Source organism: Sceloporus undulatus, chromosome 6 (genome assembly GCF_019175285.1).
Source record: "Sceloporus undulatus isolate JIND9_A2432 ecotype Alabama chromosome 6, SceUnd_v1.1, whole genome shotgun sequence".
Lineage (NCBI taxonomy): Eukaryota > Metazoa > Chordata > Lepidosauria > Squamata > Phrynosomatidae > Sceloporus > Sceloporus undulatus.
Window position 1 is genome coordinate 111,762,563 of NC_056527.1, and position 27,951 is coordinate 111,790,513.

The 27,951-nt window shown below is 41.5% G+C and overlaps 3 protein-coding genes across 3 annotated transcripts in view; 1 reads left to right on the plus strand and 2 right to left on the minus strand.

Annotated features, from left to right (window-relative positions):
- Positions 1-3,214: 3,214 nt before the first annotated feature.
- On the plus strand, positions 3,215-4,165 carry LOC121933847 (olfactory receptor 2D3-like). Its single transcript, XM_042473838.1, has one exon. It carries the CDS (start codon positions 3,215-3,217, stop codon positions 4,163-4,165), a length of 951 nt encoding a protein of 316 aa, XP_042329772.1.
- A 1,232-nt stretch (positions 4,166-5,397) lies between these two features.
- LOC121933848 (vomeronasal type-2 receptor 26-like) lies at positions 5,398-14,367 on the minus strand. The gene is made up of 6 exons (XM_042473839.1): positions 14,105-14,367; positions 12,386-12,563; positions 11,239-12,099; positions 10,175-10,402; positions 8,086-8,212; positions 5,398-6,302 (listed from the first exon to the last, which is right to left on the minus strand). The coding sequence occupies exons 1-6, from the start codon at positions 14,365-14,367 to the stop codon at positions 5,398-5,400; spliced, it is 2,562 nt and encodes an 853-aa protein (XP_042329773.1).
- A 2,492-nt stretch (positions 14,368-16,859) lies between these two features.
- The window catches only part of LOC121935768 (ubiquitin carboxyl-terminal hydrolase CYLD-like), a 20,516-nt gene continuing 9,424 nt past the window's right edge, over positions 16,860-27,951 (minus strand). The window contains exons 8-14 of the mRNA XM_042477638.1: positions 27,636-27,727; positions 26,400-26,463; positions 22,725-22,857; positions 21,129-21,237; positions 20,479-20,597; positions 19,201-19,417; positions 16,860-18,071 (exon numbers count right to left, since the gene is read on the minus strand). Of these exons, the coding sequence (XP_042333572.1) occupies positions 17,887-18,071; positions 19,201-19,417; positions 20,479-20,597; positions 21,129-21,237; positions 22,725-22,857; positions 26,400-26,463; positions 27,636-27,727 (919 nt within the window). The 3' untranslated portion in view covers positions 16,860-17,886. The remainder of the gene's footprint in view (positions 18,072-19,200; positions 19,418-20,478; positions 20,598-21,128; positions 21,238-22,724; positions 22,858-26,399; positions 26,464-27,635; positions 27,728-27,951) is intronic.

Genomic DNA, 27,951 nt, shown 5'->3' on the forward strand with positions numbered 1-27,951 from the left:
GTCGAGATAAAATGTTCTCCCTCTCTATGAATGCTAGAATTTGGTGCCACCTAAACTCATCAGGATATTTAGTACAGACAAAGGTTCTGGTTCATGGTTAGACTGTTGTTCTAGAAGCTGGGGACAGTGAAGCACAAAACTCACTGGTTGATCTTGGGTAGTCTTTCTTTGTCTCTGTCTCTCTGACTGATCTATCTTATGGGTTATTGAAAAAATAAATGGGGAGGAAGAGAACTGTGCATGTTGCCTAGAGGTCATTGAAGAAAATTAGGATATCAGTACAGTGATCCCTCTGTATTCAGAGATTCTTTATCCACAGATGCAACCGTTCATAACTTGAAAATATTCAAATAAAATACACATTCCAAAAAGCAAACCTTGATTTTGTCATTTTATATAGGTCATCATTTTACTGTGCCATTGTAATTAGTGAGACTTGAGCATCCACAGATTTTGGTATCCACTGGGGGTCCTGAAACCAAACCCCAGCAGATACTAAGGGTCCATTGTACAGCACATAATAAATTGCTATATATACTTATGTATAAGTTGACCTCATGTATAAGTTGAGAGCAGGTTTTGAAGCCAAAATTATGGATTTTGCTATGACTCATGGGTAAGTCAGGGGTAACATTTAGGGGCATGTAACGACCAAATCTTTTCTTATAGGTATCTCTGCAGAGATAATGCAGTCATTTTAATAGGGGCTTAATATATAAGTCTTGTGAGGTTCGGCAGTCTCTCTGCAGAGAGGCTAATACAGTATGTCCCTATTAAAAATGACCACCACCATGTTTCTTCATACTCTCTTGCTGTTGAATGCACTTGGGTGGAACTTTTCTTTCTCCAGTTTGGGCAAGGAAGCGATAATGGGGTTGAAGTGTTGCTTCTACACCATGAGGAGCTTCTCACCTCTATATCTTGTGACTGCCTTCACCCTGAGACTTTATTCCAGCAATGACTTGTTTATTAAGTTGTGTATAAGTATAAGGTTTGGGGGCTTGTCAAACATTTTCTACTTATACACAAGTAACTATTTTGTATATGAATATTTTGTGAATCTCTTTTTGATTTCATACATTTACAAGCAATAACATATTTCAGTGTCTTGGTAAAAGCTCTTTCCCATGTGAGAATTGAAAGCAGAACCCAGCCAAAGTGAATATAAGAAGTGAATACCTCTCAGTCAATCCATTGCATTTGGGCTGGAAATCATCTCACTGCACAGGAAAACAGAAGCCAGTCCCATAGGATCATACAGCTTGAAGGGACATTGAAACTCACTAGTCCATTGCACACAGCAATGTAGAATGGAACTGTGGCATCCTAAGTGTACAACAGGTTGACATGTTGCAAGGCAAGAATATTTCACTTATAAAAGTAAGAGGGCTAGAAACTTGAGTTGGTGTTTTTTAAGAGCTGAAAATCAAGTATTTTTGCATTTGCCTATTCTTTGGTAAGTTGCCTGACTCTTACGTTTTTAATAACAGCATCCTTGTTGGTTTTTTTCCTTTTAAAACCTCCCAGAAAATGTGTGTGCGCGTGTGTGTGTGGGGGGGGAGACACAGTTGTTCCATGTTCATCTGTTGGAAGAGAGAGAAAAGAGATTCCTCTATTTTTTCTTGCCCTGTCTAAATATAATGAGCTTGTTCTTAAAGATATATCTCTTACAGCTAGTGCATTTGTCTCATGCAGTACCATACAATGGCCTCACTGGGTGGGGATTCTAGGAGTTCTGGACCATTTCCAAACTTTGTATGTATCTGCCTCTTTGTAATATGAAAACCATGATGCTCATTCAGCACAATTATACATATGTACAGAGATTATATTCAGATAAAATGTTTTGAAATGTTGCCTTTAATCATGGTTAGATGTTATACGTGAATACATTTACCAAGTCTTAAGAGGATAGGATTTGCAAACCATGGTTTACGTTGATGAGGTAATTGTTTGTCCCTATATGAATTCCACTTTTCTTCCAATGACCTCAAAAAAGAAGTACATGATTCTCCCATCCATTGTTTTCAAGACACATCTCTTTATGGACAGATGAAACAGAGAGATATGATTAGCCTAAGGTTACCATTAATGGGATATAAATACCCCAAACATGCCAGATTGGGTCTGATTTTGGAAGCCAAGCAAGGTCAGCCCTGGTTAGTATACTGTAAATGCTGTAGGCTATATTTCAGAGGATGGAACTGGTTTGCCAAAGAAAACTATGAAATTCATGGGGTCCCCTTGAGTCAACAAGCAACTTAAAGGTACCCCGATACACACACACACACACACACACACACACACACACACACACACAGCCATCCAGACAGCTTTGTGGAAAAATAGAATGGGTGGCTGTGTCTCCTAGACTGATGCTTTAATCTCCACTATAACACACTGACTTAAATTAATTGCTGCATGAAAATAACTTCCTTACCCTGACAACAAACCAAAAGACTAACAGCAAAGCAAAATGGAGAACCACAGTTTCAAGCATAATTTGCAGTGACCAAAGTTAAATGTCATATATAAAGTGCGGCAACCCATGTTTAAGGCAGCTCCTATATATCTATATTCTCTTTTTGTAGGCCACAGAATGTCTTGAGGAGTTGTTTCTCAAAACATGATGCTTCACATGTTCAGCTGGGATAAATCAGCATGGAGAGTGAGATGATGAAGAATGATTAGTGCTCACCATGCTTATGTGATACTTGTTGTTTGTGTTGTATGCCTTCAAGTTGTTTCTGACTTATAGTCATCCTAAGGTGAACCTATCATGGGTATTGTTGGTTTTTTTTGCAAGATTTGTTCAGAAGTGTTTTGCCATTGTTGTTCCCTGAAGCTGAGAGCATGTGACTTGCCTAAGTTCATCCAGTGGGTTTCATGGCTGAACTGGGAATTGAACCCTGCAGTCAAACCAGTACGCCATGCTGCACTTAAGAAGTGAAAATGAGAAATCTACAATTTCTAGAACTTAACATTATTTAGTATGTTCTTAAAAGCATGTTCTCACTAAATATTAGAAAATAAGAATACTAACCTAAAGTTCAATTAAAGAATGTCCCTCACAATTAAAATTATTTAAGTGTTGTTTTCAGAAAGATTTAAGGTTATGTTTGGTGGTTGGTCATGCTATTTTTCCATTAGTACATTGTTATAGAATATCACAGTCTCCCACTGTTATTTTTTTCTCTAAAGGAAGAAGGCCAGGATGGGATCTGAGAACCTCACCTTTGTCTCAGAGTTCATCTTGATGGGGCTCTCCAACCACCACAATACACAGATTCTTCTCTTTGTGGTAATCCTTATCGTCTACACAATCACTCTCGTGGGGAACCTGGTGATCATCATGCTGGTGCAGACAGACCCCCGTCTCCATACTCCCATGTACTTCTTCCTAACCCATCTCTCTGGCTTGGAGATCTGTTATGTTTCCAGCACTGTGCCCCAGATGCTGGCTCACCTCCTATCTGGCAACAGAACAATCTCATTCACACGTTGTGCAGCCCAAATGTACATTGCTTTATCCTTAGGCAGCACTGAAGGTCTTCTCCTTGGTGCCATGGCCTACGACCGCTACTTGGCAATCTGCCGTCCCCTGCTTTATGCCGTTCTCATGGACAAGCGTTGGCAACTAAAGCTTGCCACAACTTCTTGGGTTGGTGGTTTCCTGCTCTCTGTTATGAATGTGGGCTGCACCCTTCGCCTCCCTTTCTGTGGCCCCAACCACATCAACCATTTCTTCTGTGAGCTGCCAGTGGTTCTAAAACTGGCATGTGCTGACACCCATTCCACTGAAGCTGTAATTTTCGGGGCAGCAGTACTGATCCTCTTAGTTCCCCTTTCTGTCATCCTGATCTCCTATGGACTCATCCTGTCATCTGTGTTACAAATGCAGTCAGCAGCCGGGCGGAGCAAGGCTTTCTCCACATGTGCTTCCCATCTGGCAGTGGTGACCTTGTTCTATGGTACTGTGATCTCTATGTATATGAGACCCCGGTCAGCCACAACTCCTGATCGAGACAAGAAAATAGCTGTTTTTTACATTGTGGTCACTCCACTGCTCAACCCGATAATCTATACCCTGAGGAACAAGGAGGTCCATGAGGCAGTGGCCAAGGTGCTGCAGAAGGGAGCATGGAACAAAAAAGACAAGCACTGATGCCCTTTTCCATTGCCAGGTTTATGGATTGGTATGTTGGGCATCAGATTAAGCAGGCTTTTGGTTTATCATCTGGTTAGGCATATTCTTTATCCACAACAAGCCACTGCTCATCCTTAAAATTAATTCCATGGTTTCAGAGATGGTCTCTCAAACTTATCTTTGGAAGAGAATGTGGTCCAAGTGTGGGGGGAGTGGGCTGCCTCACCTTAAAATGGCAAAGCGAGGTGACCTCCCATCACAGTTGAGACCATGAGCTGTCAGTAAATAAGGCAAAGAGAGTGTCACCACTTCCTTTTTTGGGGGTTGTTGTTGCTGCTTTGTGCCAGATGCTGCTCTCCAGATTTGAAAGTTTAACCTGAAACATCCAAGGAAAATAAGGGTGCATCTACACTGTAGAAATGATGTAGCTTAACAACACTTTAAGTGCTATAGCTCCATCCTACAGAATTGTGGGACTAGTAGTTTTACAAGGCCTTTAGCCTGTTCTGCCAGAGTGTGCTGGTGCCTCGCAATACCACAAATCCCAGGATTCTGTAGGATGGAGTCATGTCAATTAAAATGGTATCAAACTGCATTATTTCTACATTGTAGAAGCACCTTTTGTCTTATATCCAAACTTAGATTAAGACCTTTTGTTTTGTATCCAAATGTAGTTTAAGTCCCAGTTAAATTGATGGTCTACTGAAAGTATGATTAAGCCCAGGTGGTTGGTGTAACAATAGTCATATAATCCTATGTAGTCATAGCAGTAAAGTCAATAGTGCAAGTGTATCATTAGAACAAAAATGGGAACCAAGGAAGCCTCCAGGTGTTATTAGACTGCAACTCCCACTAGCCCTAGTCAACACAGCCGAAGATAAGGAATGCTGGGAGTTCTGTTCCTAGAACAGCTGAAGGGCCACATGCTTCCCACACCAGCATCAGAAAGACATCAGGAGGTCATTCAGAAACGTACAGTTAAACTCATCCACCATTCACCTATCATAATGTCCCATGCTTACAACTGGACTATCTTAACTATGGATGGTGGCCACCAATCAACATGTAGCGATCAAACAACAGTAGGCATGGGTGTATGGTCAAAGCCTGATAGAAATATACGATTTACTATTATCTATGATTTTCACTATCCATAGTAAGTCTGGGAATGTATCCTGCATGGATACAAGGGTCATACTGTATATGAGTTCTGCTCAGTTTTACTAGCTTGAGAGTATATACTTATAGGTTCATTGATTATTTCTCTTCATTAGCTGATGCTTATTATTCAGCTCAGGCCTCATCAGAATGATATAGCATTTTGGGGAAAAGATACAGCCTAGTAACCCAGCACTGGAAGTCAAGATGGAGAACATCTCCACAGCCACCATGTATTTACCTTTAGTAGACTGGTAGGCTGGAAAAAAGGACAACCAAATACTGCAAAAGATCACCATGCTAAAAGTGATAAACTTGGCTTCATTAAAGCTGTCAGGTAACTTCCTGGCTAGGAAAGCTACTGTAAAACTAACAAGGGATAGAAAGCCCAGAAAGCCCACAACGCAATAAAACATTGTAGTTGACCCTTCATTACATTGCAGGATTATTTCCTCAGACATTGACTGCATGTCTAACTCTGGAAATGGAGGGAAAGTTGCCAGCCACGTGGTACAAATAATGCCTTGTATAAGGGAGCTGGAAAGAAGAATAACATTAGCCAGTCCTTTCCCCAGCCATTTCCTCATTCTGGATCCTGGTTTGGTGGCCATGAAAGACAGAACCACAATTATGGTTTTGGCCAATACACAAGAAACTGCTACTGAGAAGATAAGGCCAAAAGCAGGTTGTTGCAGAAGACACGTCATCTTCCTAGGTTGTCCAACGAAGAGGAAAACACAAAGGAAGGAGAGCAGCAGAGAGATTAGGAGAGTAAAGGTCAGGTGTTGATTGTTTGCTTTAACTAGAGGAGTGTCCTTGTACTTTATGAAGACCCCAAACACCAAAGCTGTGATAGAAGACAGAAAAATGGCAATAGTGGCTAAAGTGATCCCCAGAGGGTCTTCATAACTTAAGAAGCTGATATATTTAGGAAGACACCCATCCTTGTCTTTGTTTGGATAATGGTCTTCTGGACATTGGTGACAGTGATACAGATCTAAAAACAAAACAACAGAGAAAGGAGTGAAAATAAGAAAATGTTAAGTAGTGTAATGGTTTGAGCATTGGACTACGACTGTGAAGATCAGTTCCCTGCTCAGCCATGGAAACCCACTGTGTGACACACTTACAGCCCCAGAAAACCCGGCAGCCTTAGGCTGCATCCACACTGCAAAATAAAAAAATAAAAAACAAATCCAGTTTGACACTACTTGTAGTTTGCAGTGAAATTGTAGTTTGTTGCAGCATCAGAGCTCTCTGATAGAGAAGACTAAGGATGTTATCTCATGGGCCCGGGGGAACACAATGAGAGTGGGATGAAAGGAGGCAGGATGGGAACGGAACGTGGAAAGGACACATTTTACCGCACACTGGAACACTGCCAATGCCGCCGCAAGTCCCCGTTCTGTTCCCCATTCATGCCAGAGAGGCTGATTTTCAGGAACTGTTCTGAACAGCTCCGGAAAATCAGCCTCTCTGGCATGGATGGGTAATGGAATGGGGACTTCCGGTGGTATCGGCGGTGTTCTGGCATGCGGTAAAATACATCCTTTCCCTGTTCCATTCCCATCTCGCCCCCTTTCATCCTGCTCTAATTGCTTTCCTCAGGGCCCATGCGATAACGTCCCAAATGTCTCACAAAACTACAGTTCCCATGATTCCATGGCACTGAGGGATGACAGTTAAAGTTATTTCAAATTGGACCATTTCTTCAGTGCAGATACAGCCCCTGGGATGCCATAAAGGCACATTAAAAACAACAAGTACCTGAAATTGTGTTTGTACCACTCAGGCAATTATTTATGCAATAATCTATGTGAGGGATTCTCTTCACTTTAGAGTCTTATGCCCATGGGAGGCCAATCCTCAGTACTGTAGATGTCCTCTCTCCCTTGACATAACAAATAAAAAGCTAATATAACCTCCATATTCACCTCTCTAGCTACAATGAATTGTGTATCTTTCCTTTCCTTTGATATTGGATCTATTCACAAGAGCACATATATACTCTGGGTACAGTAGACTGTCCCTCCTTATAACGTGTAAGCATCATTCAATCAAGAAAATGGGCAAGGAGAGAGAACAAATGAGAATTGGGTGGTGTCATACATCTGATGAGGGCCTAAATGCTCTAAAGCAGTGGTTCTCAACCTGTGAGTCGCAACCCTTTTAGTGGTTGAACAACCTTTCACAGGGGTCACCTAAGACCATTGGAAAACAAATATTTCTGATGGTCTTAGAAACCGAGACCAGGGTCACCACAACATGAGGAACTGTATTAAAGGGTTGCGGCATTAGGAAGGTTGAGAACCACTGCTCTAAAGGCACTAGATCCTGTCTGATCTTGGATACTAAACAGAGTCAGCCCTGGCTAGTACTTGGATGGGAAATTACCAACAATTATCAGGTGCTTTAGGGTATTTCAGAGGAAGGAACTAGCAAAACCAACTCTAAGTATTCCATGCCCTATGAAATTCATACAGTTGTCATAAGTCAACAGGCACAGACACAAATACAGTTGGCCCTTCTTATACACGGATTTTTATACACTGATTCGAGCATCCACGGTTTGAAAATGTTCCAAAAAGTATAAATTTCAAATATCAAACCTTGATTTTCCATTTTTTATAAGGGACACCATATTGCTATATCATTATACTTAATGGGTCTTGAGCATACACGGATTTTGTTATACACAGGGGATCTTGGAACCAAACCCCAGCGTATAACAAGGGTCCACTGTATTAATTAATTGCAGTTCGATGCAAGACATCTCATACCCTTCTGTCTTGAAATTTTCCCTTCAGGACAAGAAATGCAGTCATAGCAGCAAAATGGCTTCCCTTCTTTCTCTGCTCTTCTAAAACCAGAATGACAATCCTGAGTACACAGAGAAAGTGGTTGAGTCTGTGTATAAATAAAAAGGGAAACATTTTAATATTCAGGAAGCATATATTGGGATTTTGTGTACCAAAATTAAGTAATGCACTTATGCTAGTCTTTCTGAAATAAAAATCATATGAATTAGTCTTATAAGCAGTGTTATAAATAGCTCTGATGAAAGATTTAAGTGATATACAGGCAAAACTCTGCTGATGCATAGAGAAAAATGCTCCCAAGAGATGTGATAATTTATTTCACACATAAAAGCACCAGAGTCCAAATATCGAGAACATATTTTAAGAAAACGCTTAAAATAAATGATAATGAAATAATTATGTTTAAAGAAATTCCTGAAAGAATGATGAAAAAACTCAGAGTTTAAATTTCAGTTGAAGCACTCAGGAAAAAGGTTATAACCTTTTGCTGGATATCCCTAGAGGGATTGATGACCACTAATGCAATAAATACAATAAACTTTTTGGAGAGTGTGAGAAATCTGTTCAAAATGTTGAAGGAAGAGGTCGCAGAAAGAGACAATGAAATGTTTGGGAAGTTGTTGAGAATAACTAATAATAATAACAACCGACCATTATAAAACAACCAATTTAGTGAAATATAAATGGACTTAATTTGCCCCAGAAAAGGGGAGAAATGGTATTAAAAATTTCAAATATTAACTGATTTGTCTTCAAGAGACTTATCTACAAGGGGAAAAAAGACTGCAGACTTTTGTAGCATAAAAGTATGGGGTTACAGTTTGAGTTGGCAAACAAGAACAAAATAAATCTTTTATATAAATCAAACATTGCAACCTAAATCAATTTTTGAAGATGGACAAGGCAGATGTGTAATTGTGGAAATAAATTGGAATGGCAAGATTAAATGGGTATTTATGGCCCTTATAATGAGAAATCAACATTTTATGAAAATTTGTTATGAAAGATATCTGAACTAAACCTTCAAAATCTGATTATACTATGCTTTCTTTTGAGCTAATAATGAATCTTTTCCCAACATAAATATGGTCTGGATTTCAAAGAGTAAAGCTAACTTAATAAACAGTATGGACATTTAAACACACACACACACACACACACACACACACACACCATTTCAGATCACAATTTTATCATGATGTCCCTGAAAACAGAGCAATAGCAGTTCAGATGGGAAAAAAAATCTCAGATATGGAAGACTATTTGGATAAATTCCAGTTGGACAAATTATGCTTTGAACAACTATGTGACAACTATAGAACTTGCTGAAACAATTAAAATGATCAAATCCTGAAAAGTGTCAGCCCCAGATGGACCATCTGCAGCATATTACAAGAAATTTCAAGACGAGCTACATCAGCCATTGAAAAACGTTGTGATTATTAGAAAAAGGGTGGATGCCATATTCTTAGAGAAATTTCTATCTTACAATGATTCATGTAGAAAATATAGATGAGACATTAGCAAAGAATTATAGACCTATCTCACTATTAAATGACTATATGATACTTAATACCATCTGGACAAGTAGATTGAGAAAAAGATATTTCTCAAAAGATCTATGCAGATTCCTTCCCCGAGAGATTTTTAATCATATCTAAAATTTTACCTCTGCCATGACATGAAATGCTATTTTTTTAAAAACAAACAAACAAACAATATCTGCATTTTGCACAGTCTATATTTGGTGTAAAACTCTGTCCTAAGCACAAACAACCAGCAAAGCCAATAGACAATCTCGTCATCATAAAGATCCAAACAAAAAAAAAAGATCCAAACATGGAATGCTATTTTTTGTACATGCCAATAGTTATTAGATTTTCCAGTACATCAAAATAACTTGTGCTAAAGTGCAAATTTTTATTAAGATGAACAAGAAAAAGCCTGCCATATTAGGGCAGCTTACATCAAGAAAATATATTTTTACATTGTATGGGTTATGCAATGATGAAATAAGGAACCACATCACCATCCCTACTATAGAATATACCTGGTTAAATATTTTGGGCCAGACAATAGTATCCACAAAAATGCTTAACATTTTGTCCCTGACAGTGATTGAATCAGTCTTTCCAACTTTGACTCTAAGAAAGGAGTGGTTCGAGAATGTGACCCAATTGATAATGTCAAATCCAGCTTCTATCCTCCCATTTTTGTCAAATGAAATCTTTTCATTAGCACTGTTGTTAAAGGACATATTTCTCAGATACCTGTGGAGCTGATATGAAGCAAAAGGGGGGAAAAAGAAAAGAAAAAGTGATGAATATCAAGGATAGATGAATCTGTACACTTATATAATAAAAAATCAACAATATTTTACAGCTAATTTTACAGCACTGCTTTCCAGATAGATGGTAAGAGTCCAGTTACTGGAGACATCTTAAAATCTCACAGCAGATCTCTGTTCTTCTAATAACCAAGAAGATAATGAAGAAACATAAACCTGTGCCTCTCCAAAAGTCCCCCTCCCTGTTTTGGCATCGTCCTCATCGGACAACACACACCCCAAACCCTGTTTCTGAGGTGAGCAATCCAGATGGTGTGTGGCATATTCGGCACTAGAACCAGGGCATAACACACTTAGCATAGTTTAAAACGAACTATCTCTTGCTTTAGTTCTTTTGACATTACAGTGGCAATCTGCATGCACTGGACTGCCTGGCATGTCTACTGAAAGTTCCAGGATGCCAAAGAACAGAACAAGGAACAGGAGCATTATAATTCTGTAATGGTAAATTGCCTCTGCTGAAATCATCCAGAAGTGGCATTTCACCTTTTAAGTTGCCGGGTCTACACTGTCTAACATAAAACAAAAAACAAAAAACTTATTTTTCAAACCTAGAAATGCATTTCCAAACACTTCAAAATTTTTGTGGGTTTGTTGGTGTTTCTGTTGTTGTTCTTTTGGCATGTTTGTCCACATGGTCCTTGGAGGATCATGGGAGGAGAATATTGGCTCCTGGATCTGCTACAGTTGCTCACTCCTGCTCTACTGACTTTTGGCTGCCCCTGGAGATATGAGAAGTTCTCTTCCATGCTCAAGACAGTAATTACCTGCCACAGCTGTTGACTCACAAACTTCCATCTCTTTCCCTCCATTATTGTATTATGCTTCCATTGGGAGGAATGCATGGACTGCAAAGCATGTGCCACAGCATAGACTGCATTGTAGATGCTGTAACTGTGGCTGTTCATAGTCATTTCAAAAACAGAGCCAGGAAGGTCTTCCAACCTCTCCTTCCCAAAGCAGACAGGTTCAGCTTTGTTCTCAGTCATGGATGTGGGGAGGAAACAGCCAAAGGCCTGTTGCCAGAAGTCCCTGATGAAGCCGTCTTCTTTTTCTGAGGCAAGGGTTCTCATCTGAAGAAATTTCTGAAACCCCAACACCTCTTTTGAGTGAGGTGCAAAGGAGATCGCACCATGGATTATGTCTATGTCCCACTTCCTTTGAAAAGGCATGGATGTGAATTCCATCTGGGCTGTCATAATCCAGATTTTACTTTTAGTCCTCATGGGTATATCTTCAACTTCTGAAACCTGTGGAAGCATCCTCAAAAATATCATGGTGTGAATTTCTCCATGTACTAGCACCACATTTGCAGTACTATTCAGCACAACATTGCATGCTTCAATCCACTTGGCCATCATGTCTGTTATACTGGTGATTAAATATAAGAATGGCAGCATTTCTATGAAGTCAAAGCAGATACCTTCTTGGGAAAACATGGGAAGTACAGTCTGGACAAACCTTTCTCCACTGTCGCCTGATATAAAAATCACTCCAATCCAGGTCCAGTTGAAAAACAGCAGCACCTGGAGAATCCCATTGTATTGGAGGTCCTTGTTGGGAAACATCTGCTGAAAGAGAACTCGTTGTATTTCATCTTTCATCACTGGAGAAGAGCCATATCCAATCTACAAGGATAATACAGAGAATTCAAGAGATAGGAAGTGGAAAGACCTATTTCCATAACTCTGCTTGTCTTCTTCCATGACAGTCCACAAACAGACAATGTGGCTACACACAGCTTCAGAAAAACCAAAATACCCCTATTTCTAAGTTAGGACTAATCCTTAAACAACAGGCAAGGAGAGGGTCTATGTACCATTTTCCATCCTCAGAATGTCACCAAAGGTGCAAGTAAAGCAAAATTGCCCTGCTGAAATCTTCTGGGTGCCCCTTCAAACACATGCACATTACCTGTGGCAGCTTGTAGAAAGAGAGAATAGTTGCCATGGAGAGACATACATTTGAATTAGGGCCTCCAATGACTGCTACTGTATTATCCTGCATATCACATTTGTAGTTTGGGATGACTCTTCTTTGTGTGGAGAGTAGCTCTATTGAGGCAAGATAGGTCCATCTTACAAGGAAATGGCTATTATAGATCTGGAAGCCCAGAGTGATGTTGGGTAAGAGTTTGGGATTATCATTGATCTCCTTTACAGCAAATACCAAGGCTAGGGTGTGCTGATAGGTGTGGGTCACAAACCTGCAGTGAGATTGACATGCTCCATCAGAATATGATATGTGCCACTTGTCCATTTAAGTGTAGGAAATGCATCATACAAAAATATATATTCTATGGTCACACTTCAGGGAGGTGTGATGAAACTGACCTGAATTTGTTATGTCTCTGGACTTGTGATTGCTCTGAAATATGAAATATTCAAAATCTAGTTTCAAATACATCCATCCCTCCGTATCCACAGATTCTTTATCCATGGATTCAACTACCCATGGTTTGAAAATATTTAAAAATAAATAAATTCCAAAAAGCCAACCTTGATGTTGCTGTTTTATATTAGGGACACCATTTTACTGTGCCACTATGTTTAATGAGACTTGAACATCCCCAGATCTTGGTATCCACAAAGGATCCTGGAACCAAAGTCCAGTGGATAACAAGGGCCCAGTGTTTTTAGTGTCTTACTGAGACTGGCCTTGGTGGCTTTATGATATCTTTTGCTCCCTCATGTTCTAGAAATGCTTATAAGATTGATTCAATTTCTAAGATTTGAATTATTCAATAAAAGTAATATAGTTATCTGTAACTAATTACATTTTTATGGCAAGAACATAACCAAGGCATTACATTTTAAAAATAATGTAAGATGGGGAAAATGCTAGATTTTTGTTCCAGGTTTCATGCTTTCCCCTCTTAACCCATATTGTTTGAAGGATGGGTGAACAGTGTACATGGGTGGGTTAGGGCAGGTGGAAAGAAGAGAATAAAGATAGCCATCCACATTTGTGGGACTATTTATGACTTTGCAGAAGCTGTTTAACTAGACTGACCTCCTTGCCCCACTACCTCCTCCCCACCCTCCCTCTTGATCTGCCAAAAGCAATCCTGTAGCTCTCCCACTTTGCCATACTTTGTATCCCCCTCATTTTAAAAGTACCTTCACTTTCAATACAACATTAGTAGCCACTGCCTGGGAGAAGGCATGAGAAGCAGACACAAGACCCCATTTCCAAACTTTCATCCACTTGTGCCTCATTCACCAGCAGAATGGACCTTCGTCTTTCAGAGCAACTGCTGACCAGTAAAGCAAGTTTGGGGGAGCTTTTATGAATGTGGCATTAGTACCACAACCATGACCTCTCTGATTCCTAGACTCTTGTACTAAATCCACACCACAAGGGTTCAAACCCCCAGACAGAAACAGCTGATAGATTGAAAAACAATGGCAGTGAAAACAGCAGGGTAAACTTTCTAAAATGAAGAAAAAGACATATGGACCACAACAATCTAACATTCTAACAATCTAACAACAATCTAACATTCACTTCATCAAATATTAACTTGGTTTTTTTGAAGCCTATGCCACAATAAGTTTGTTTGTTCATGGAGGAAAAAGGGTTCTTGGTTGATATTTTCCGCATCATGATATAGATAAGAAACAAATTCCTTACACAAGGTCATCCAGGATTTCATCAGCAGGATGTTCATTGAAGTTGACAGGGTGGGCAAATGTGTAGAACATTGAAATAATGCCACCAATGATGAGGTCTCCTGGCTGAAAATACTTGGGATTTCTTGGTCGTCTGTCATTGATCTTACATGTAGCAACTAGCACATTGCACAGTAACTGAGGCAATAGCAGTAACAGAAAGAGTATGAAAGTCACTGTCTGGTAAGAAGACTGGTCTATATGACAATGCACTCGGTACTTCATCATCAGTCAATAACTGCTGAGCAGTGTTATCTGAATAAGTCACTCAACCAGCCATTCAGTCAGGATTGTACAATGCAGTGTACCCAAAGTTGCGACTGATAGTGCCTTGCCTATCATTTGCCTTCAGCTTAACGGCACTGGTGATTTTTATCATTTTCTTTAGCCTTGGATCTTTGCACCTCTCTTGAGATTTGGAGAAGTAATCATTGTCAATTTGATAATTACAAGAGAAATAACTGCCTTTTCCAAACTATCCATTGCCTGCAACATTGCAGAAGTAAACAGGTCTGTTATGGATCTCTGTGCAAGTTTTCTCTGATCCTCTTCAGTGGGACAGAAAGAGCTTTAATAAGAAGAAACTTAGGACACATTTTTGTTGTTGTTGCTGCTGCTGCTGTTGTGTGCCTCCAAATCATTTCTGACTTATGGCAACCCTAAGACAAACCTATCATGGGGATTTCTTGGCAAGATTTGTTCAGAAGAGGTTTGTCATTGCTTCCCCCAAGGCTGAGAGTGTGTGACTTGCCCAAGGTTACCCAATGGGTTTTATGACTGAATGAGGAATTGAATCCTGGTCTCCAGAGTCGCAGTCCAACATTCACCAAACAAAACGGTCTCACCGAGTTTCCACAGCAAGCTGTCCAAACAATGTACTGAAAGACTGCAACCAAATCTGTGCCTTTTCATCACCTCAGAATTTATAATCTGGAATGGAGGGGAATGTGAAAATTTGTCCCAGATTTGAGTGGACAAGATGGATATTCTCACATGCATGTGGACTGCACTCTATAGCCCCATTGTTATGGGACTGAAGGGAGGGGTTAAGAAATACATACATTTGCATGCATAGAGGGGAGAGGGAGAAACAGAGTGGCCATGGCATACTGTAATTTATTAAACTGGGGTGACTTCCAAAGGGAGAACTGTGTGTGGACAATGCTCCCGAATTTGCCATGATGTTTGTGGTGATCATGAAGACAAGCATGTGTGGTTGCTGCAGACTGGCGTAAGCAAAGGGTAAATTGGATTTTCATGTCAGTTTAGACACACCTTTAGTTAAAGGCCTGTAGTTCATTTGTAAAAATCCTGCTCTGCAAACATGAGGTCATAGAGGCAATCCCTGCCATTTCCAAGGAAGGCTGCAAAAGCCCTTCTTCTGAAATCCTGAAGAGCCACTACCAACAGTGAAGAGCAACATTGAATTAGATGCTGGTGTTGCCTGGTTCACAAGTTAACATTCCCATCTGTTTCTTTGTTAACCCACAAATCCAGATTGCAAGTGTATTATGTAACCAGCATCTAGCCTCAAAAGTGGCTCATCTCATGTCTGCAAACAGAGCCATCTGCTTGAGCTTTTATATATCCTAGCTGGCTACAATGACCAAGGACAAGGAATTCTTAGGTGCTTCCTTTTGTGTTTCATCACCTTGGTAACAATTTGGCTATCTACTTTAACCCTTATCTTGCATTGGCATAAAAGACTTAGGTCAGGGTCAACACCTGGTGTAGTGAAACGCGTATTTGGGAAGATTGATCCTCATGACTTGATTCTGAGCTTTCTGTAGGCAACTGGATGATGCTGGAAATAAATTATCGACTAGATAGGTCTTGTTATGATCCAGAAAGGCAAGAAGTGCTTTCTCATTTTTAAAAATCTCCTTCACCTTTTTATCCCTTTACAGCATAATCCTGTCTGGAGTAAGTGCATCTCACTTCAGTTGCACATGTGCTGATCATGTGTTTGACCTCTCCCCAGCCATTTCTTCCCCAAGTCCCTACTGCTGCTAAATGTGTGCCAGTTCTAGGAAAAATCATGCAGTGAGTTTTCCACTCCTATGTGGAGGGCATGTCTACATTGGCAAAATGAACCACTTTCCCCCCAGCAGGATCTGGTGTCTTTAAGGTATTTAGGTCCTAGTCAGTATATGTGTGTTTTGTGTCCCTTCAAGTCATTTATGACTTATGGTGACCCTAAGGTGAACCTATCACAGGGTTTTCTTGGCAAGATTTGTCCAGTGGTTTGTTATTGACTTCTCCTGAGGCTGAGAGAATGTGACTTGCCCAAGGTCACCCAGTGGGTTTCATGGCCGAGTTGGAAATCGAACCATGGTCTCCAGAATGATAAACCAATATTCAAACCACTATGCCATGTATACCACATCAACATAATTATGTGGAAAGGGAAGCAGAAGTGGTGAAACAAAGGACTCAGAGCAGCAATCTCCAAACTTGGGTTCTCCAGATGGTTTGGGACTTTAGCTCCTAGCATCCCTGAACATCAGCCAAGCTGGCTGGGACTTCTGGGAGGTGAAATCCAAAACACCTGGATGACCAACATTTGGGAACAACTGGCTTAAAGCTATTATATTTTATCTGTCTTCTGACATCACTGTCATCCAGTCCTGGAAAACATGAAACCAAAATCATATAAAATCAAGTCTAAATGGAAACTATTTATACAAAAGTTTAAAGACTACAACTTAGAAACAAAATATAGAACACAAATTTTATTTGGGAGTGGGTCCCAGCAATTTGTTAAGACCTCCTTGGGACCACCAAAGCATCTGGATCTCCCCTACAATTAAAAAAACATATCAGGCAAAAGATCACCCAAAAATCCACTCTAGCCCTCACAAAGAGGCTCTAAAACGAAGTAGTATGGCCCTCTATATTTCCCTCAAATAAAAAAGAATTGGCTAAAAATAAGCCCGTATAATCAATCTAAAGCTGTCTGCTTGGGCAAGGAGTGTAGGTATACAACTAGTCCCTGTTCTACCATAGTTGCTCTGGTTTAGGATGTAGGCTTCATTTCACATACACGGTGTAACTCAGCCACCATAAGTAGGGTTGGCATATTTACCAGCAGTCACCCAACAAGAAATCTGTGAGGGTATAGAATTCAGAAGAAGCCATAGGATGGGATTTGGTACAGGGAAAAGCTTATCAATATACAAAAATACCCCCCCCCCCCCCGTGAAACCACAAAGAACAGGATGAAGCACTTCCCATAGGTCATAATACTCATAGGACCTTTTATACAGTAATCACTATAGCATTATATTCCACCTTGACTGCCATGGGAATTGCAGTTTAAGGAAGGGAATTTGGAATTCTCATCCAGGCAGCCCTCATGCTTCACCAAACTACAAAACCCAGGGTCCCAGAGGATGCAGCCACAGCAGTTAAAGTGGAATCATAGTGCCTTTATTAGGCACTGTGAAAAGGCCTCCAATTTAAGTTCTTTTGTACAGTTCAATCCCAAGGAATATGGTCTGTCCAATCTGGGGTCAGCCAACTGCAAGGAGGTCAAGAATGACAAAGTTATGCCTTCTTTTAGAAGCAGAAAATGCCCTCCATGCAGCTGGAGCTCCTATTTTTGGACTGTTTACTAAACTGGGCCATCAACATATTCTAAAAAGATAAAAGGCCCCCAGGTCCACAGCCATATCCATAGTGAGTCCATATCCCTGGAGTTTGCATTTCTCCTCACAGGAATTTCACATTATTCCATTCAGGCATTTATTTGTAGAGGCCAAGAGAAGGGCTGTGGTAGAAACACATATAGGCATCGCAAAGCAGACGTCGGGCATAAGTGGGCAAGGATTTGGGATCCAGGCTCTGGAGCTCCTCTGGGGACATTTCCAAGTAGGCTGCCACTTCTGAGCAGGGTGTGACGCGTGGGATGTTAAAGCCATTCAAGCCACCTGGAAAATAGGATGAGGAAGGGATAAAGACAGGAGGCTGGACATATCTGGAAGAGGTGATCATGCTCAGTAAAGTGGAAGGCAGTAGGAAAAGGGAAAGGGCACACTACAGATGGATTGATTCAGTCAAGATAGTTGAGAGTTTGCAAGAGTAAGTGGAGCAGGGCAGATGACTGGGGATCTTGGAGGTCTCTTATTCACAGGGTCACTGTAAGCCAAAGTTGACATGATGCAAATGACAACAACAACAACAAAACAAACAAAAAAAACCGCACAGGAGCATGCAAACTACAGCCTTCCTATTCTTGTACTACAACTCCCAGCATCTTTTACTACTGCTTTGGGGCCACTGGTTCAGAGCAGCTCTTCAATACTTAGATATTTTCTGTTGGAAATATGTGGGGTTTTTTTCCAGAGTTGAGCTAGCTGTAATATGACAAGGTGTTTCAGAAGAGGGTAGTCATCACCTTTTCTGTAGGTGGGATGAGTTACAGCCACAACTATGGATGCTGATTATTACCCCTTCCAGACCTTTCCAAGGGGGCTGGTTAACCATGCTTCCATTGCTACAATTACCAACACCAAGGCAGAGCTGGGGGTGTTCCTCCTAACTTGATTTTCACTTTCCATGGATTATTACAGGAGCTGTAGTCCAACAACATCTGGAGGACTGTACTTTGCCCTCCCTGAATTAGAGGAAAGGAAAGGAGGTGGTGATGACAAGTGGACTTGGAATAAAAGAGCAAGACAAAGGAAGGAAGACATCAAAGGTCAGGGTAATCTAAAGATGACAAACAAGAGTTATTTCTCCTCTCTTTACAAAATTCTGAATCTGTCCACCATACGTGGGTGCGATAGGAAGTACAATGAGCCCCTGGTATCCACTGAGGTTTGTTCCAGGACCTTCCGTGAATATCAAAATTTGTGGATGTTCAAGTCCCAATAAATGCAAAGGATAGTCAAATGGTGTCCCTTATATAAAATGGCAAAAATCAAGGTTTGCTTTTTAGGATTTATGTATTTTTTGAATATTTTCATGGACACTTAAATCCATGAATAAAGAACCCGTGTATACTGAAGGCTGGCTATACTTCCTGTTCATCACAGGAGAAGATTTCTGGTACCTTACCCTCACGGTCAGCCATACTGTCGAAGAAGAGCCACTGGTGGACATCAGGGCCGTGGCGGGTAAATGCTACATAGTGGCTGGTTTCAATACAGAGGACCCCAAAGAGCTGCATTGTCTGCCGGGGAATGACTTCAGGCAGGGAGCCTGAGTGGGAGAGTTCCTCTGGCAGATGCAGAGGGCGAGGCTGATGGCCACGACGAGACCGGTGCTTATGAACCTGCAGAGCCAACCAAGTGACAGAGGAAACAGAATTTTCCTTGGTAAAAGGAAAGCTGACCAAAATACAACCAGAGGCACCCCCTTTCCAAAAAAGGACTCTCTGCCTTTGCTGATTATTAAGCCTCACACAATCATGAACACCTTAAATGGATCCACTGACATAAAATGAGGATGAGAAATATCACAGTGCTTCCTGGCTCAAAAATATGGTGAATATTGTTTTTCTCAAATATAAGGTGAGCATAACACTGAGTGTTAACTGAGCCTTGGGAGACTAGGGTTTAAATCTCCTTTGCCATGAAAACCCAGCAGTTGTTTGCCTGGATGAAAGAACCTTCCCACATTCTGGCCATTTACTCATGCAGTTTTCACCTATACAATTTACATGAAAGCATTCCCTGGAAGCAGACAACATGAGGTGATTGAACGACAGACCTCTTCAAATGCTATAAAGTACAGAAGAGGACAGAATTAGATTTAACAAGCTTATGTTATAGAAGTGTAGAGTTTGGTTGAACATTATGAGAAATGCCTTCACTGTAAGAGCAATTCCACAAAGACGTTAACTTTCTAAAGAAGTAGTGGTGACCCTTTAAGCCCTTTAGCTATTTTGAATTACAGCTTCCATAATCTCTGACCTTTAGGCATGATGGGTGGAACATCTAGGAGCCAAATCCAAACAACAGCTGGAAAACCAAATATTCCCTACCACAACCTACAAAATAGCATGTTCTCCCATCATAAGCTAATGAAGCAGAGGCCAGATGTGTTGAAGATATTTTTTGACAATTAAACAGAGAACATCAGAGAGGGTGACCTAGAGTCTTTAAACAGAGGTTGAATAGGCATCTTTCAGGAGTGCTTTAGTTGTGTACTCTTGCATGGCAGTTTGGACTATGGCCCCTTCCAAATCTTTGATTGTATAGTTCTATGAACTTCTGGGTGGAAGAAAATGAGATGCTGTCGGGAGTATACGGCTTACAACAATCCGTTCAATTCCATGTCAAGCAAGTGTCTCCTAGAATTCTCCCCTACACTGAGAAACTGAGCCAAACATACCTGTTGACTGCAAATCCTGCAGAACTGTTTGATCTGTCTAACGCCAAAACTGGAGTCTCCGTAGCAATCCATACACTCATTCACAGCCAACTCTTGGCAAATTGAACACTCCCGAGGATCTGCAATGGATTAGTTAAGACATATTTGGGTCAGTCAAAGAAGTGGATAAATAAATGGGTCTAAGAGCAAGTCATATCTGAAGCCTTACCAAAATGAATAAACAGGCTGTTGTGCTCTGGCCAGGTCATTAAAAGACGTGACTCACTGGATAATACTCCATAAATTTGAAAACAACAAGTAAAGAAGACAAGGGGACTGAGGGCCCAAATAGACAGGCCAAATAAAGCTGCTTCGGGTCACTTTGGAGGTATGCTATTTAAATGATGCATGCATCCTAAGAAGGCCAGAAGCTGTGCCAAAGCCACGCTCCATTGTTCACAGGGGCAGCTACAAAAGGAAAGCATTGCCTCTAAACAAGGCAAAAGAATAGCAATGGAAAACCCATTGTGCAGGTCCTTGCTTTGCTTCCAGGCAAGTTGGAAATGCAGGATTTCTCAAATTAAGTCTAACTTTCTGCTTCTCATTCCTTCCTCAGTATCCTAAGTGTCCATTAATGGCTTTCCCTTCTCCTGTTCTGTTTCATTCCTTACTTTCTTCTAGGAGGTCAGTGAGGTCAAGTTCCAGGCTGGGCTGAATGGTTCGGAAGGCCTTGAAGTTCTTTCCATTTCGTGGCATCTGGAGGATGAGACAGGAGGGGGCCTGCCAAGGAAGTAAGGAAGACATGAGGTAGGAAAAGGATAGATTATTATGGATGGGGGCCTTTTCACTGCTCACCTCACAGATTGGTTGAGGTCTCCTTAAAACAGGAGGCCTTTGTTTTTGGGACCTTTCATATGATGTTGAAAAGCCTCTTTCCCACATCCCTTTCTCCTCTCCATGCTACTCACTAAACTACTGGTGGTCTACTGTCAGGGGTTAAGAGACTGCATTGGTGTTCATGAGACTTTGGAGGGTTGTACAAACTAGGGTTGCTTGACTGAAAACTGGATCCATCTCTTGTACATAAGAGGAAATTTCAGCATTTGTTATCTCACAACCCTGTGACAACCAGGACCTGTCAAAATCCCCTCTTCTACACAACCATGAAAGGAAGATGAAGGCCTCTCCAGTTTTCATTCTGGCAATCCTAGCACATTTATACCCCACAACAAAAATAGAATATTTCATGCCCCCAAATACCCAAACAGAGGTGAAGCAGCAGATTTGCCACATTTTTTGGGTTCTATGAGAGCTATTTTAGGCTCAGGAAATGCTTTTTCCCACAACAAGAAATGACCCAGAAGTCAACTTTTCCAAAAGCAAAGGTAGGGGTACGGAAAGGAATGACTGCACACTTTGGCTTCAGGGAACTGCAAGATTACCTTACTCATGCAATTGCTTTTCCAAATGGAAAAGCAACTGTCATTTGGGGAGAGGAAAGAAACCACTGCTGGTATCTCATGGGGAATGTACCTCTGACTACGAACTAATTCAGGGGTAAGCAAAGTATGGCCGTGGGCCAAGGACAACCACCCAAGCCCTCAATTAAAAAAATATTGCATGATTTTCAGGCATATGTTTTGCCTAAAAATCTGCAGAGTGCCCCTTCCAAATTGCAGAAACACCCCAGACCTGTAGCAAAAGGCCCCCTGTCCCTCCAAATACATCTATGTTCCCCAGAGTTCTTTTTTAAAATAGCATCCAAATGTGACACCAGGTCACTCCTGCCTTCCATTTTGGGAAGGACTCAGATGAAGATAGATGTGTTTGGAAATGCCTGGGGGTGGGGGGTGAATGCCACCCCCAGCATTCTCAAACATATGTACCTTCATCTGAGTCCTTCCCAAGATGGAAGGCAGGAGTGACCTGGTGTCACTTTTGGATACTATTCACGCTTCACAGGATGCAGGGTGGGTAAAGCTAACTTGACCACAGCACTGAATGTAGGACTGACTCTGCAGTAGGGGTTATGGTGGCTTTGTTTACCTTTATTGAGGAGGAAGTTGTGGGCAAATCTGGCTCCTCCAAGAGAATAATGGGATTGGGAAGGTAGCCAAGTTCCTCAGTGTCATCGAGACTGTAGAAAGCTCAAGTTATAGTATCTCCCCACTGCAAGCTTGTACTCTGCTCCTGCCCCAGAACATATGAAGTGTGGGGCAACAGGGAAAGAGGTCAGTTCTAACCAACTGGCCACTTCTGGATCTTACCTCTGTGAACTTGAGGTCCCCAGTAACCAAAGACCCCTCAAGAAGCTCTTGAACTGTGGGCACCACTCGACGTGGGTGGTCCTCAACAAATATCTGGTAAAAGATACAGCCATGGGGATCTTTGCCAGCTGAGCTGCATGGAAAGGAGAGAGAGTACAAAGTGAGAATGATGGAATCATAGAATCATAGTTGGAAGAGACCGCACGGGCCATCCAGTCCAAACCCCTGCCATGCAGGAAATCCAAATCAAAGCATCCCCAACACAAGGCCACCTAGCCTCTGCTTAAAGACCTCCAAGGAAGGAGACTCCACTACACTCTGAGGAAGGAGTGTGTTCCACTGTCGGACAGCCCTTACTGTCAGGAAGTTCCTCCTAATGTTGAGGTGGGATCTCTTTTCCTGCAGCTTGCATCCACTGTTCTGGGTCCTGTTCTCTGGAGCAGCAGAAAACAAGCTTGCTCCCTCTTCAATATGACATCCTTTCAAATATTTAAACAGGGCTATCATATCACCTCTTAACCTTCTCTTCTCCAGGCTAAACATCCCCAGTTCCCAGAGTCGTTCCTCATAGGGCATGGTTTCCAGACCTTTCACCATTTTAGTCGCCCTCCTCTGGACATGCTCCAGTTTCTCAATGTCCTTTTTGAATTGTGGTGCCCAGAACTGGACAGGTGGGGCCTGAGCAGAGCAGAATACAGTGGCACTATTACTTCTCTTGATCTAGACACTATACTTTTATTGATGCAGCCTAAAATTGCATTGGCCTTTTTAGCTGCCGCATCGCACTGTTCACTCATGTTCAACTTGTGGTCTACTTGGATTCCAATATCCCTTTCACACATAGTTTCATTCAGCCAGGTGTCCCCCATCCTATATCTGTGCATTTTATTTTTCTGCCCTAAGTGCAGTACCTTAAATTTCTCCATATTGAATTTCATTTTGTTAGCTTTGGCCCAGCTTTCTAGTCTATTCAGGTCATTTTGAATTTTGATCCTTTCCTCTGGAGTATTAGCTGTTCCTCCTAATTTGGTGTCATCTGCAAATTTGATAAGTATGCTCGGAATTCTGTCATCCAGGTCATTGATAAAGATGTTGAATAACACTGGGCCCAGGACAGACCCCTGTGGGACCCCACTGGTCACTTCCCTCCAGGATGAAAAGGAGCATTGTTGAGCACCCTTTGGGTTTGGCCGGTCAACCAGTTACAAATCCATGTAACAGTTACTTTGTCTAGCCCACATTTTACAAGCTTGTTTGCAAGAATGTCATGGGAAACCTTGTCAAAGGGCAACATCACTAGAAACAGGGACAGTGTGAAAGTGAAGCGAAGGAGATCTGTGTACAGAAGTAACTAAGGTCCCATACAGACAGGCCAAAATAAAACTGCTTCAGGTCACTTTGGAGGTATGCTGTTTAAATGATGCTTGCATCCTATGAGTCCGGAAGCTGAGCCAAAGCAGTGCTCCAGTCCTAAGGACTGGAGCACAGCTTTAGTGCAGCTTCTGGCCTTTTATGATAGGTGTGTCATTTAAACAGCATACCTCCAAAAAGATTCGAAGCAGCTTTATTTTTGCCTGTCTGTATGGGCCATAGGTTAGATCCTACTGAGTTTCAAATTTGTATTTTTTTTTCTTTGTCCTGAGCACATGAACTCATTAATTTATTAAAACATTGCTATACTGCCATTCACCCCTACAGACACCACCAATATGGTTAACATTGCAAAATGTGATGAAAGCAATGCAAACTCCACCAAAAGTTAGCAAAGTGAAAGAAACAACAGAAACCTGCCAATTAAAAGTAATCATCCAATTAAAATGCCTTAGGAAACTAGAGAGATTTGAGGTGGCAACAAAACAGTTGCAGTGTTGACAACAGTTTCCTCTCCGTGGGGATCCCCATAATTGAGTCTTTCCCATGTTGACGCAGAGGACACCTGCGGTACTTCAGAGAAGAAAACCCCTGGTGATTTTATGTTATTTCTATTTTCTCTGCCTCCTCCACCACCACCCCTCCCACCTCTGTTTCTTCCTCTCTCATTCTAGGATCAAACTGTTCATTTCTCTTTTTAAAAGTTTTTAGTTCTCTACAAAAGTAGGCCTGAAATCGCAGACAAAAAAAAGGAGGAAAAAGTCTAGTCAGGCTGCAAAAACTAAGATAGGAATCAGTTAGGAACTGAGGTGGGTGAGAATCAAGGCTTAGTTGCTCTACTGAACTCATTGAACCTCACCATAACTAACAGAGGCAGCAGAAAAATATATGTAGCCAGGGGCCCTTTCACACAATACACTTACAGCAATATGATTCTACTTTTAAGTGCTATGGCTGCCTTTCATGGAAATATAAAAGCTCTCTAACTAATTATTCTGAATGTATGTGTGTATGTGCTTTCAAGTTGCCTGTTACATTACAATGAAATCACAAATTTCATAGGGCCTTCTCGGCCAAGGTATACTCAGAGGAGGTTTTGCCAGTTCCTTCCTCTGAAATACAGCCTACAGCACCTGGTTTTTGTTGACAGTTTCTCATCAAAGTACTAACCAGGGCTGACCCTGGATAGCCTGCAAGATCAGACTGGTGTCTTTAGGATATTTTAATACCACTTTCTACACTTCAAATCCCAAAGTTCCACAGGCTTGAACCATGGCTATTAAAAGGGAATAAAAGTGCTATAATTCCATAGTGTGAAAGATTCCCATGTCAGGGTGGGAAAGGTGTGGCCTTAGATGTACTGTGGAGCTGCTGCGCCCAGCATTCCTCACAGTGGGTCATGCTTGCTGGATTGCTTGGAGTTGCAGGCCAATAACATCTGGAGGGCTACACAATTCCCACCCCTGATCTATGCAAGTTTCCTTGACTCATCTAAATAGTACAGCTGGGCTGCACAGACAGAGAGTTAGAAGACCAGTTTGGGCACCACCAGACCCTTAACACTACCCTATATCGCTCCTGGTGGCAACCAGAAGTATTTTTCCAGATGACCAGAAATCATTTCCAGTCTCCATCAGGCATTTCCTCCCACTGTTTTACTCGGCTTCAGAGTTCAAACTGTTTTTTGTAAAAAAACCCACCCTAATGTTTTTTAGGAGAGGATTATCTGATTTCCAAAATTCTTGGTCATTTCCTAGATGTGTCAGAGACCCCATACACTCTGTGGGCTACGTGTTGTTGCTGTGTGCCTTCAAGTCATTTCTGATTTATGGTGACCCTAAGATGAATCAATCACACGGTGTTCTTGGCAAGATCTGTTCAGAGGGGATTTGCCTTCCTCCGAGGCAGAGAATGTGACTTGCCCAAGGTCACCCAGCGAGTTTCCATGGCTGAGCAGGGATTTGAACCTTGGTCTCTAAAGTCCTAGTCCAACACTCTGACCACTACACTATAGTGGCTCCACCTTTTAGTACAAGCTGAAAAAAATTATTCTGTAAGTAACTTGGACCAGAATTCTGGTATGATTTGGTTCAGATCAAATACACAATCCCACATAGGACTGCACATAGAAACCTGCATTTGAGGAAATGGACTGTAATACATGAAAGCTTTTATTAGATATTTGTATTTCCCCATTAGCCTCTACGGTCCTATCTAGTGGTTGCCTGTTCATGCTAAAACAACCCATAAATACAATCCCTGATGCATAGCAAGGCCCATGAATCACAGGGTTTGTAAGCTCACCGGATCTGAAAGAGTGGTTCCATTTTCAGTACCCGAAATAGAAGGGTAAGAAATTCTTCCGGGTCTGTGAGGGGGAAGAGAGAGAATACGCTGTAATCAAGGTCCTTCATTCAAACAACTCTTCTCTCTCACAGCTTTCTCCTTTCATGCTGCCCTTGTGTTCTCCATTTCCCATAAAACTCTTTTAACTGGAAGGGGCAGCAACATGTGGGCTTCCAGATGCTGCTGGATTCCCACTCCCATCAATATTTAAAATACTACAGCTATCTTCTTTGGTAACATGGTTTTATTCCACAATTTAAGAACTGAATTTTAATGGAAAAAGTAAAAAAACCAAAAACCAACACCCTATGGATTGGATCCACTGCTCTACACAGTCACAGAAGCTTGCTACCATTTTAATTGTTGTGGATCCATAACAGAGAATCCTGGGATTTGTAGTACAGTGAAGTACTTAGAACAGGGGTCCTCAACCTTTGGTTCTCCAGATATTTTGGACTTCACCATTCAGAGTCCCTCACCATTGGCCACTGACATTAGCTAATGTTTCTAGGAACTAGAGTCCAAAGCTGCAGCAGGGCCACAGGTCGAGAACAACTGACTTAGAATGCTTGGCTAAGGCTGCATCCACACTGCAGAAATAATCCAGTCTGACACCATTTTAACTGCCATGGCTCAATGCTATGGAATTCTGGGAACTATAGTTTGGTGGAGCACCAGAGCGCTCTGAGAGAGAAGGGAAAATGTCTCACAAAGCTATAATTCTCAAAATTCAATAGTACTGAGCCACGGCGATTAAAATGGTGTCAAACTGAATTATTTCTGCTGTGCATATGAAGCCTTAGGGTGTTTCCTTCTTCGCAGCTACAGCTCCCAAGTTAATCTGAGAACCTGTCTGAGCTACAAGCTGAATTGTTTTAATCCTCAGTCCCTTTCTTTTCAAGGCAATTTGGCCTCTTCTAAACATCTCACAAATCCACAAGTCTCATGATTTATTAGGATGGGTCCATAAGTGCAAGAAAATGATATAACTGTGTAGTATGCCTTTAGTCAAACACAGAGAAGTCCCAACACGACAAATAAATGTCGGCTAAATTTCCGTAACATACAATGAGGCTTCAGGTGATGCTATGTGAGTCCACCAAATCTGATCTCCCCCACCTTGTTTCCTTTGTAACAGTACAAAATGCTCACTCACTTTATACCTGAACACACAAACACACAGAGTTCACAAACCTTTTTCTTCACTGGTGAAGCCTGAGGAATGCCCAGCTGTTTCCAGGACCTTCCGCAGGGCCATAACTTTGGTGGCACAGACGTAGCCATTCCTGTCCCCAAAAAGAAACAATGAATGTGTCATCACATAAGTTTATCTTCTTAAAAGGTACCTACTTCCCCCTTAGTGCAAAGACCAAGGTTGAGCAACTGGGGGAGTCTAGGGCAGCTGCATTAAGGCCACCCAGAAATGTTGGAGGGCCAGTGTGCCCCACTTCCAAATAAGAAAGAAAGGAAATTACGGTGGGACCTTACCTTGCACGAAGAATCCATCCCA